The 13151-nt window shown below is 39.2% G+C and overlaps 1 protein-coding gene across 3 annotated transcripts in view; it reads left to right on the forward strand.

The window, feature by feature from the left end:
- sema5b (semaphorin 5B) overlaps positions 1-13151 on the forward strand; it is a 209913-nt gene that overhangs the window by 156272 nt on the left and 40490 nt on the right. For all 3 annotated transcript variants that reach the window (XM_011489256.2, XM_020713350.2, XM_011489257.2), the window contains exons 10-12: positions 4391-4526; positions 5702-5909; positions 5986-6193. In XM_011489256.2, the coding sequence (XP_011487558.1) occupies positions 4391-4526; positions 5702-5909; positions 5986-6193 (552 nt within the window). The remainder of the gene's footprint in view (positions 1-4390; positions 4527-5701; positions 5910-5985; positions 6194-13151) is intronic.

Genomic DNA, 13151 nt, shown 5'->3' on the forward strand with positions numbered 1-13151 from the left:
ACCTTTGCAACTCATAAAAACTGACTGACACTTTGACATTTGATATTTTGCACGTCATTAGGTATTTACCTAGAAAAGCAATTTCGTCATTTAAAGATCCTGGACATTTTTGACAGCTTTATAAATCTTTTTGAATTGAAACTTTTCAAAAATACATTTTCATTCATCTGACTTATCTTGTTATAATATTTTTATTTGGTTTGATTATTTGTATTATATACGTCTAGCAAGTAAAAAACAAAAACAAATTAGGACAGAGGAAAACGCGTTTGCAATTTTTCCCCCTCCTGAGTTATTACAATTTTACAACATTTAATCAGCATTCCAGCAATCTGGTAGCAGGAGTTGAGCGCTGCTTATAACTGCAGAGCATGTAAACATAGAAAACGGGAGCAGCAGCAGCTGTTTGAGGCACCCCAGCATTCAGCTTGACAGCTCTCACTGATGGCACAGACGGGCTTGTCAGTAATTCTCCCTTGGTACTCATAATCTTTTTTTTATTTCCTTCTAAGATAAAAAGTGCTCTTTCAGGTCCTGACACCACATAAAGCAGTCAGCTCTGAAAAAGAAACGATTCAAGAGTCTAAAACCAAGAGAGCTCTGTACAGTTTTAAGGATTACTTCCATGTCGTGCTTGTCAGATTTATATTTAAAAAACAGCCAATAAGCTACCAGATGCATGGAGTTCAACCAAAGGTATTTGTGAGACAAAGAGGGGAGCAACATTTTTGATTGAGAGGAAATGTGATGGAAGGGCTGAAAGCAGGCAGGACGTGGATCAAATAGAGATAAATGACAACACGGAAGAAACTTGGATGTCATTGAAAAGACCAGACTAAGCCTCACCTGTAAACCACATTTGATTTAGAATTACGTAGCAGGAAACTTTTTATCTTTTCTAATATGCCTACTGGCTGTTTGCCATGAAAATACTTTTTTTTTTTTTTCTGCTGATCCAATATCACCAACCAGGTTTCAGTGTCTGCAGTCTTAAACTGAGCCGACGCTGCTTCAATCCTTTCCTGAGGAGTTTGACAGATGAGCAGCCAATGGCAGCAGCAGCAGCAGCTCTTTTCTGGACACTTATGTAGAATTCATGAGGCTCAATCTGTCCCCCAGCCAGCAGCAGTGCTCATCAGGCGTCTGACATCAGGGGAAGCTGCAAACTCCGTTCAGACACAAACCGGAAAAGCCTATGGAGAACATAAAATTCTACTGTCCACATGCAAGTGATGAAAACAGAGACAAGAGAATGAGTGGGATTCCTTTAAAGATCCACTCCGATGAAAGTTGTGTTTGTGGTGTCTCTAACCGATTCACAGCTCTGTCCATTGTTGCAAGTAAAGTCAATATTTATTCATTAATTTCTATACTGAGGATCGTCACTTACAGCGTTACTTTTACCTGGTGGCAATGGTCGAAGACCATTAGGCCCTTCAGACCAACGCACCTCTGATTTGATTACAGATTGCAGCTGTATTTATCATGTCAAAACCCACAACAGTGACACCCACAGGACAAGCAATTGATGTGCACAGCGCACAGATGAAAAAATGGATTTGGAAAAAGATCGTATTTGTGATGTAGAAACTGCAATCGGCAGGTCTTTCCATGTTTCCACTTCATTCCGATGCATCCACTTTCAGACAAATAGATTCATGGACGTCTTTGTTTTCCTCGTCTGAGCTGGTAGCTGCCTCCAAACTGTACGTCTGGTTAGCTCCAAGATCGCACGCCAGTTATGTTAGGTTAGGGTTGTGAGGGGCTAAACAGAGGCAAATTTCCAATGAACTCTTGCTGCTCTGTAGAAACTATGTCTTATAGAAACAACACAGGTTTTGGGGTTTTAGCTAAAAACGGCATCACCGTAATTGAAAGCCCAACGGGAACACTTTTGTAATAGATCCGAAGATGATCGGAGTGGGAATTTAAACATCAAATTATGTAAGGAGAACCAATGTTGACTAATATTGACCAATCTTAGGAATAAGTAACTTTGTGTTTGATTACTGTCATCATCATGGGCCTGAACTTTACCAGAAAGCAGCTGTGCAGCATCAGCAAACAGCCTGAGTAATGTCAGTCAAATGAAAGAGACTTTCAGCCCCTCTGTAAAGCTTTCCCAAATGACCCAAAACAAATGGGCTGCCTCCATTAGAGAAGCCCATATCCTTTCATTGCAGGTGGCTTTTTCCTCTCTTTACAGAGAGTACAGCAACACACTTTTAAAGTAGGGTTGCCAGAATTCTGCAGTGTCAGACTCAGAGGCAGAAGTAGGATTTTGGTCAAACTCGAGTCGCGGTTCAACCACAAGCCCACATGTTAACTTCATACGCTGTGAAACTGGCTTTGAGCTTGTAAAAGTGCAGCCTGCTGTGGTTGAACCTCAGTGAATGCATCTCATTAGCCTGTGGTCTCTTCCAGTTAGTTGTAGTTACTGTCGGCTCACCGTTGCTCCCGTTCTGCCACCGACACTTTGACTTTGCCTCCAAGCCATTTTAGTTTTCAAAAAAAAAGGAAAAAGTTTTTTCACTACATTCTGGAAGCAGTTTAACTCCACAGCCTGCATGTCAGTGAAGAATCACCTCTTCCCTTGGTGTTTATCCAGAACTCTGCAGGATTACTACTGCCAAGCACAACTCCTCTGTGGTTCTCAAAAGTTGATGAAGTAAAAACTCTTTTCTATTTTTTATTTCGATTTAGCCTGCAGTAGTTTGAGGTTTATTTATTTATTTATTTTTTCGACTTTACAATTTGCTCAATTGATTTATCTTCAAACGGTTTTTTGTGTCAATCCATCTTTTTAGTACAACCCTGGCTTCTTTTTTTTTTACAGATAAAATTCAATCATACTACACAATAATTCCACACTGAACCTGAAACTGTCCAAAAACTCAATACCAAGTGGTAGATTTCGTCATTTGAACCTGCAAAAATCCAACAAATTTAGATCAAATAGTTTTTATGTTTTAGAAGAAAAGATCAAACATGTAGAGACAAAATAAAAATTTCTAAATTCTTAAACAAAGCAAAGACTTGAAGAATTTGATGCCAGTTAACAATTGTGTATTTATTTATTCATCTGTTTGTTTTTTTACGTTGGAGCCGCAAAATTTCTATTTTTGTATGAAGCTTTTTTTTTGTTGGTTTTGTTTTGCATTTTAAAACATAAAAATGTACGACATCACCATCACTTAACTGCTCATTTGTTTTTGTACAAGCTGTGAATGTATAAACGTTATTTTTCGATTGTAGAGAAAAACGGTTCCAAAACAGTAAGTCTATCAGTGTGGGGTGCATCTGCAAAGCTTGGAATTTGTTGTGATTGCACAATGTGCTTTCCCAGAACTCTAAATGAAAATTTAGTCGAGTAAACAATGAAGGAAATGAAAAAGTTTCCAAAAATCAAGCAATTATCAGTCTTCAAATTAGCACTTCACACAAGCTGCCAAAAAAAAAACAACAACTTGTCCTTCTAGTCTTTTTTTCTCTGCTATTTATTGACTTATTCAGAGAAAAATTATTCCAGCCACATTTTCCATTTTGCTATTATTAAAACAGTTTTCTGTCCTACCTTTGTAAGTGAAATAAGCAACGGATTGCTCTTGCAATCCATTCTCTATAGCTTTCACCCTCGTGTTATTATTAACTTTCTATGCAATACTGTTCTCAGAGTGTGCTTTTTTTAATCTGTTATTTTCATTTTTTATATTTTGACAAATGGTAAGTGGAAAAAAACGTACATTTGGTTGCGGATAAAAGACCTATCAACTTCCAGCTTATTGTTGGTAAAAAGAATCACAAGCCTAGCTCACATTTGTGCATAATTACACATAGAAATGTTCATCATCCTTTAATTAAGCTTACTACTGTCTTCATTAGTCGTTTAGCATTGATGGCTTGATTTAGCCTGCAGCCAAAAACACATTTCCTGTTTGTTGTTGGTAAAAGTAGTTGGATAGAGAGGAGAGAATATATGCTAAATTGTTTTATTATAGCATCATTTTTGATGCCCTTTTATTTGCTACCATTGTTTTATTAATTTGGGATTTGAAAATGGTTTATTTCAAGCAATCAAAACAAAAATAAATTTAAAGAAGTCAAAGAACAGAAATAAACATCTATTGATAGATATTTTCCACTAGAATAATTAGTCCTGGGTTGATTGGAAAATGTGTATAAATACGCATACATCCACATACTCGTCAATAATTCAGTTCTAATTACTTTAAATCATAAATTGACAAGTGAACAGTTACATAACTACATTGAGACCATTAGATATTAGGTTTGTCAAAATCAAATTAATTAATTGCTTAAAAAGGAGTTGCAGTATTAAAAATGGCTCTGAAGCTTACTGTCTGTCCTTCCTCTGTCCCTACCTATAAAGTAACAGCATTGCAGCATCTGCCGTGTGTGCATTCAACCTGAGCGCCATCACCCAGGCCTTCAATGGACCTTTCCGCTCCCAGGAGAATCCTCGCTCCACATGGCTTCCCACGCCCAATCCCATCCGCGACTTCCAGGTCAGCTTCTCCTCCTACATCTGCTGTAAAATCGAATATAATGCTAGTTAAAAGTATAATCAGCCTACTGATGAGCGTCTGCACTACATCGCCAAAAACCCGGCACAGAGCATGGCAAACAAATGAACACTTCAACCTTGTATTTCAGCCGTGAAAATGTCAGAGCAGAGGGGTTATAGTTGATGCTATAGGACATGTCTGAACTGACACAGCTAAGAAAATGAGGAAACGGCAAATCGCTTTAGGCAGAATGCGACCCATTTTAGCCTCACATTAGGATGATGCAGCCTATTACATTCTACCTTTGTTTTCAGTGGTACATTATGTTAGGGAGCGTTAAGCCCTTCATATGCGAAGCGGCTTATCAGTGGTTCCAGGTAGTGCCCTGGTGGGCCGTTAAACTGTTTCCCCTGAGAATGAAGACTCTTTTGTTCTTAAATCTGCTGCATATAAACTCATTTCACTTTATACACTCATGACTGTGGAGGATCCCAGTTTTCTCAAAGTGATGCTTCTGTTTAAAACAATCCCACATCCATGATTTGTCGAAGGTGGTGGGAACAGAGATATTTATTTGTCTTCTGGGATTGTACTGCTAGCGCTTTTAGTAAAATTGCAACAGTTGTAAATATGATGTCGAGTACTTGTGGTGTTTTTGAGATTATTTCTCATGAATTACTGATAAATTGATAATGTTTGTGTACCTTATTGACTCTCCCTGTCTGTCTCTATAGCTTCACAAGCATCAATATTAAGACAAAACGTCAAAGCTCATAACAGGGGGATCCTATTTATCAAAAACTCTGGCCACGACAAAAATAAACAGATCCTAGTAGGGGTGTGACGATCACCCCATCACCGCACGTTTTTTTTTTTTTGAAAGTTCTGCATATGGTGCGTGATTGGAACTGTAATACATTTATTCCAAGCTTTTTACTGTTTTTTAAACTAAAACACGATATCAAATAAGGTGACATGCTCGAATTGTACCTATATTTAATGCCTTCAAAACCATAACCAGGTTTGATGCCTTAGCATATTCTGTGGTCCTTACCTTTTGTTGTTGGAAGATGCATCCAGAATATGCTGTTTGACACAACACCCTGTAACAGTCGGACTTTTTACTTCTGTATCCGCCTCAGCGGCTCATCTCAGTGTCTGTCTCTCTCCTTCAGTGTGGAACTATAAGCGATCATGGTCCCAATGAGGGTTTGACGGAGCGCAGCCTGCAGGATGCTCAGCGGCTATACCTGATGAATGACGTCGTGCAGCCCGAGTCTGTTGATCCGCTTGTCATGCAGGATGACGTTCGCTTTTCAAACCTGGTTGTAGACATCGTTCAGGGAATGGACACGCTCTACCATGTCATGTACATCAGCACAGGTTGGTGACAAGGACGACTTTATTTGTTTCTTAACAGTTTATCAAAGTTAATTTCTATATTCATTGTTGGCTTTAGAATATGGCACTATTCTGAAAGCGCTGGCTACACCCAACAAGAACTTGCAGGGGTGTTACCTGGAGGAGATGGAGCTCCTCCCACCGGGTGTACAAGAACCTATCCTGAGCCTTCAAATCCTGCACAGCGACAGGTCTCTCTTTGTTGGGCTGAGTGACAGAGTCATGAAGATCCCTCTGGAGAGATGTGGCACCTACAAAACTGAGAGGTAAGTTACTAAAATCATACTAGAGTCAAAGAATTTTACTAGAATTACACAGTGGGATGTTTAAGTGATTGCTTACGATGGCCCTGAAGTGCAAAACACACCAGAAAATCACTCAATTTTGAGTGATATCCAAGGACGATGGAGGTTTCTGGGCGTTTTGTATTGCAAAAAAGATTTCATGACAAAATGAAACAATATGGAGAATATAATTTTAAGCTATTATGAACCCACTGAAAGTTGTCATAGGAATGAAGCACTGATTGTTTGAAAAGGTCTTCATAATGTCGCTTTGATTTACGGAAGAGGATTAGGGCCATGAACTGAATAAAATGAAATCTTCCAGTCTAGTCTCTAGATGAATGGAGCACATGTATTCCAAAAACAGATTTGACTCTGTTTAAACCCATTTTTGCATTTTGTATTTTTGCAAAGCTGTTCAGAAAAGGCTCAATAAAAGGAGGGGGGGGGGGGGGGGGGGGGTCTGTGCACAACATTAGAGAATTCAAGCAGCACAGTACAGGTGAGTATCTGTTAGAAATGTTGGAGTTAACTGGAAACACGCCAGATCTGAAAAACACACCATTTCTCTGATCGGGTTGGTCTTGTGAGACCAACACAGTTCTTCCTCACACTTCAATCAATATCAATTAACTTTTTAGACATCCCTCATAGTTTGAAAGTTGATCCAGCTGTTAAACCTTTAATACATGAAAAAATATCTTGCCTAAAAGTTCCACTCCGATCACCTTTTGATCTAGTGTGTAAAGTGTTACCAATAAAAAATAGTAAAAAAACAAAAAAGGGTTCATATAAATTTACACCCTGGTTATCCAAAGATTCTTAACCCTTTTTTGTGATAGTAAAACCTGTCCAACACAAAAGGCCTTCAGCTTTCATCTTTTTGCTCTGTTGTTGGACAGAACAAGTAAAAAAAAAAAAGTGTTCCCAGTGATATTTTAACCCTTGTGCTATCTTAGATGACCCCACCCTCACATTGATGTGTTCTTCCTACCATGACAAAGGTGGATAAAGGTGGAAAGATTTCATGTAATCCATGGACACCAATGAAGATCACAAATAATTGAAGAAAAAAGGTTCAGAGCACTGTCTAGTGGGTCTAGATGACCCAACTCCCAATGTTAAAGTGCCTAGGATAGCACAAGGGTTAATTATGATCATAGTTTCTGCAGAGTGGCAGTAGTTCATTAGAAATTCGCCTCTGAGTTGTGGGCAGGATTGTTGGCGCAAAAGAAGCCCCCACCCTTCCCATCACTCATCTGTTTACACTGTCTCCCGCCAGCTTACAGCCCATACACCCCCAACCTAACATTAGCGGTGCAACCAAAATGGTGAGCAATATTGGAGCTATCCAGCTGTACATTTTGGGGGCAGTTGTGAATCGGCTCCTGATTAGCAAAATTTTTAATAGAAAAGTACTCAGTATTTAAATTTTAAGCTTAATTTCGAATTTTAATGAAAGATTTCATGTTCCTATACAATTACTAGTATGAAGCCCATTGAGAAAACTATGTTGTAATATGTGACTATATAAATAAATCTGAATTGAATTGAATTTTCTTAATATATGTCCTCCATAATGAGAAAAATGCCACAAACATTGTTAAAAACACCAAAAACACCTTTTTCATCAGAGTGGCTCTTTAAATCAGTACCAGTCAACACTTTTAATTTGTTTTGGTAATTAATTGTTGAAGGAACTTTTTGTTTAATTTCCTAAATGCTGTGTCATAAAAAGTGTTTTCTTTTTATAAGAGTTGAGGTTGTGGAGTGAATTTATTTGAAGTCAGTTTGTCCTCAGTTGAGGGTAATTATCCGTCTTCAAAAGGATTAATGTCTAAAAGACCACTGCAATCACTGAACTCCTTATGGAGCAAGACAGATGATGAGGGCGGTATCTTTCGCTGGTCATTAAAAGAAATAAATTAGAAATAAATGTGTTTTGCTCCAGCTTTTATTTGACTTCTGTACAGTAGAGAAAGTATTTTTTTCCTGGGATGCTTGTTTATTTCCTTTCGTCTGAATCAAAGCGGTGAAGCTGAAAATGTCAGGTTTCTTCTTTGCCATCTCCGTCTTTGGCGTTATTCATGTGAGAAAGTCGGTCTCAAGGATGAGCCAAGAGGGGCCAAGCTCATTGGCTGTTTGTGCAACCTTCTGTATCTCATCAGTGCTCTCAATCAGGAGCCTCAGCTGGCCATCGCGGTCCTTCAAAGTCAGCTCCATTTTAGCATACAAATGGCTTGATGCAGCTTCTGCTGTGTGTGTGGAAAACAGAGTGCATAGTGTCATTTGTGTGTGGGTTGGTGTTTGGACAAGTTCTCATTTGAGCGCTGCGTGATGAGTCAGCTTGCTATTTTTTACTAACTCCTAGACACAGGAGACACCTGCAAAGACGCACACACACACACACACACACACACACACACAAACATACACAAGGCAGGTAAGTGCTGCATCCATACGATGCTGGTGACACACGCAAGATTAAAGTCAGACATAAAGAGAAACAGGAAGCCAAAGAGAGAGAAGCCACGACAAATGGAAAGAAAAAGCGGAGACTTAGAAGAGTGGGCCCCAAGGGCACCTGAAAGGAGGGAGGAGAAAAGGGAGGGGGTGCGGACAAGCTGCCCTTAATCTAGTTTGCAATATTCTGCTCACCTCTGCAGTTCACTCACGCTTACAATCTTTCAAATGCACTGCAGCTTGAGGCTTACTGAGCTGCAAAGTCCAACAGATGTCGAACTCGTCGATTAGGGTCACATTTTTGGACTCCGGGAAGTAGAGAAAGACAAATGGAGATAGAGATAAAGGATTAAAAAAACTTCCTAATAGTGAGACAAAGTAATTGATAGAACAGCTAACATGCTTAAATTCAGCTCATACATTAAATGATAAAAACAGGACCACTCGAATTCCTCGGATACTTAAGTCTTTGTGGCAAGGATTGAGTTCTCCCAAAGTTAAAACACTGTTAATTAAAACTGCATAATTGAAAGTGTTCATTTAGATTAAACAAAAATCATGTCATGTCTTAAAATAGCCAGGATGTAACTCTTCATTTTTGTCTCATTTAGTATTCATGAATGCACGACAGTTTAGGCCCATCCATTGTCCCATCTGCTGCTTGTCTACCACCTTCCCCACTTTCCCCGTGCAAACATGAGGACACCTGGTCTGACGCTCCGTGCAATGCATCTGCCAACAGCAACAACCACCACTTCTTAGTATCAAGGATAAAAAGGGTATTTATTTTATCAATCCACAAGAAGTCCTGTCAGATGGGAAGTTCCTTGATCACCTTAAGCCTTTATATCTTTCCAACACTTACAGTACAGACCAAAAGTTTGGACACACCTTCCCATTCATTTGAATTAGAAGGTGTGTCCAAACTTTTGGTCTGTACTGTAAGTCTTTATAAAACGCCTTGAGTCTGAAACAATAATACACTCAAATGCTTGTGGGTGTAAGATAAGAGAGAACCCTTTATTCGTCCCGCAGTGGACTAATTTCAATGTTGCAGCGTTACAGATGCAAATAATGGAGAAGGATACGTGTTTACAGTTCAAAAAATAAAATAAATGTATTGCATATTTACAAAATCATACAGATGAAATTGCACCTGAGGTCATCATAATGCAGAGTAATAAAAATTGCACAAAACATTTTGAAGTGACTAGAACATAGACTAAAGTGTCAAAAAAAAACAAATGAACAAATTTCTAGTGGATGATAACTTGGCTACCATCCTCCTTGCTTCCACCTCCTGCACTGAGTCCAGAGGCAGCCCCAGGACGGAGCTGGCCTTCCGGACAAGCTTCTCCAGTTTCTTCCTGTCTGCCGCTGTAGTTTCCAGCCAACCACTCCATAAATGCCTGATGCCACAACAGAGTCAGAAAAAGTCTTTGGGAGTGGTCCCTGGACTCCAAAAGACCTCAGTCTCCTCAACAGAAAGTATTAGTCTGAATCATAGTGAAGAACAAGTCTTCGTAACCCTTGTGCTATCCTAGGCACTTTAACGTTGGGAGTTGGGTCATCTAGACCCACTAGACAGTGCTCTGAACCTTTTTTCTTCAATGATTTGTGATCTTCACTGGTGTCCATGGATTACATGAAATCTTTCCACCTTTATCCACCTTTGTCATGGTAGGGAGAACACGTCAATGGAAGGGTGGGGTCATCTAAGATAGCACCAGGGTTAAGGTTCTATTAGAAAAAGTTTATAAATTGAGAAAACCCTTTTTTAGGAAATTTCAAACAAAATCATCTGGGTTCAATAACAAAGACCTGCTATGGTAGTAAATATGGAAGTATGGAAATATGGAAATGCCCCTTCAAAAGACTACGATACAAAATAATCAGAGTTCAGAAAATTCAAATTCTTAAGCAATCATTTATTTAACTATTTTGATCCCTTTTTTTGGGTCACAGGGACACTACACCCTACCCAGCTATTGATGAGCAAAGGCAGAGTACAAACTGGAAAAGTCACCAATCACAAGGCCACACAAAACCACTTCCACTCAGATGAAAGTCTTTAGACTGTGGAAGAAAACCCAGACATGATGGAGACGACATGTAAACTGAAGAAAGGATCCAGACGGGTTTGAACTGGGATTTGCTGTGAGGGGAGAGCGCTAACCACTACACCATTGTGCAGCTCAAAATGAAATATGAACTATGAAGAGTACCCTCTGAAAATACAGCAAGCAGGTTAATGGAGTTTATAGGTTCCAGATTGTTGACTTTTGCAAGTCTATTTTAGATTTGATCTTTCCACACATGCTTCAAATTCATTAGGAATATGCCTAATTGCTATTTAACCACAATTTATTAATTTAGATTTAAATGGCATAGTTTAATGAAACAAGTTCATGTGAGGATATATGTTGAGGATTTGCAGACACAATCCCTGTTTTTGTGTACTAAACTTGAAACCATTTCTAGTCTCTGTATTTTGATCAATTTTCTGCAGTTTCCATGGTTTATTTTATCCTTTTGCTGTAAAATTGCTGTCATTCCTGATGTGTCAGCACCCTTGACCTCTTTTTGATCTCTCCATAATGTTTTCTGACTCAGAGATAAACGTTTTACCAATCAGTCATAGACGTCACTCACAGAAAAACAATATTCCCTTTCGGTTGCAAACATATTTGGGATTTTGATGGTTTTAGGTCAAACTTTATTACTCTGCGTAGAAGACAGCACCCTTCCCAGTGAACAGAGCACATGTCAGTTTTAGTTTTCCTCAAGCAATTTGTTTTGGGTTTGGTTTGGTTGCAAGTGTCTTCTGTGCGTTTCTCAGGCACTCGTCTATTATATATTATAGATTTATTCAATTTCTGCTCCAAAAATAAAACACCTTTGTCATCGTGTTCTGTCAGAAGGAGTGAAACGGATTTCTGATCGACTCTTCCAGATTGTGTGAGGTTGTCCTTTTTTCATTTACAGTCTGCCATTTAAACTGGGAACAGCTGAGTGTTATGAGACACCCCCCCCCCCCCCCTCTGTCTAATAGCAGCATAAAAGCGTTACACAAAGCACTGCTTTTATCATCACACACAAAACAAATGTATAGCAGCTCATAGAGCAGCTTAATGAATTGATGCACCGCATCATTTATACATTAACTCCAGTAATCTGGGCTGTTAGAAAATGTCCAGCAGTTAATTGAGTGAGAGATGAAATGTGTCTGCAGAAGCCGTAATGCAAACATCTGCCGATTATTTAAGTGTTTGCATCTAGTTGCTGACCCTTGCTCTTTCTTCAGTGCAACATGTTGGTTTTTTGCTGGGATTTCTATACAGCTTTTATCATGAAGTTCCCTTAATGTGTATTTTTACTACGTTTCCAGCTATTGTAGCAGCTATAGCCAGCTGCACTGCAAAATGTAAGGGGACAGCAAAAATTAGCTTCTTCAATTTAAAATATAAACACAAGTGGGTTTTTTTTAATCTGTTAAACCCTTTTTAATAGCCAGGGGTTCACATCCTTTCAGTGATCGCTTTAGACAAACACAGCAGCTCCTGTCTGTGTACATGACTGTGTGTTTGTCCTCTATTGGTGGTAATTATATTTGACCTGGCCAATTGGCACCTCTGGCTAACACCACCACTCTGTCCCCCACACAGCTCCTATCTCTGCATTTCACTCTGTGGGAAAAGTGATTTCTTTTGGTGTCAATAACCTTCTTTTGTTAGGAGCAATGTTGCATCCATTTATTTATTTTTTCTGCTTTCCTCAAGGGATGCTGGTTGTTAATACCGGATCAAACTGCTAAAGTTACAGTGATTTGGTTCTTATGACTTTCACAAAAGTTTTGTTCTTGTGACAGGACTTAGTGTGTAGTACTGAGTAAGTGTGTTTTTACACAAGCCTAAAGCTACGTTTGCACTGCCCACGTTACAGAGGGAAGTTTGAACGTATATTATAAAGTTTGCTCGTTTCGGGCTTCCTCGTTTGAAGACAGTCTTTTTAAATAAAACCTGTAGCCATTGAACCCCCTTTTTAAGTTAAAATAGGTTGAACTTTGACCAATCTGTCTTGGATTTGGTAGCGATGCATGGATGGCGTCCCAATGTTTTGTAAATTGATCATGAAGGAGAAATTAAGAAATGCAGTTTGTGTCTGGCCGGAATTCTATGACACCAAGGCTGTCATGGCGTGAGGAGAGCAGTGAAAGAAAAAGCCTAGAGCAGGGGTCCCCCAAACTACGGCCCGCCCACCCATTTAACCCGGCCCCTTGAATGACACCAGATAGAGACCTTTTTATTTTTTGCATTATTATTTTTTTAGGCTGGCCACTGAAGCATGGAAAACGGAATCCCTGGTATTGTTTCCACACGTAAATTAAGCTTATTTGAATTGAAATGTGAGCTAAGCTAAAAATTTTGCTACTGCAACCTCACTTTGCCCCAGTCATAGAACTTGAACGTGACCCCGT

The sequence above is a fragment of the Oryzias latipes genome, chromosome 21 (assembly GCF_002234675.1).
Source record: "Oryzias latipes chromosome 21, ASM223467v1".
In the NCBI taxonomy this organism is placed as follows: Eukaryota; Metazoa; Chordata; class Actinopteri; order Beloniformes; family Adrianichthyidae; genus Oryzias; species Oryzias latipes.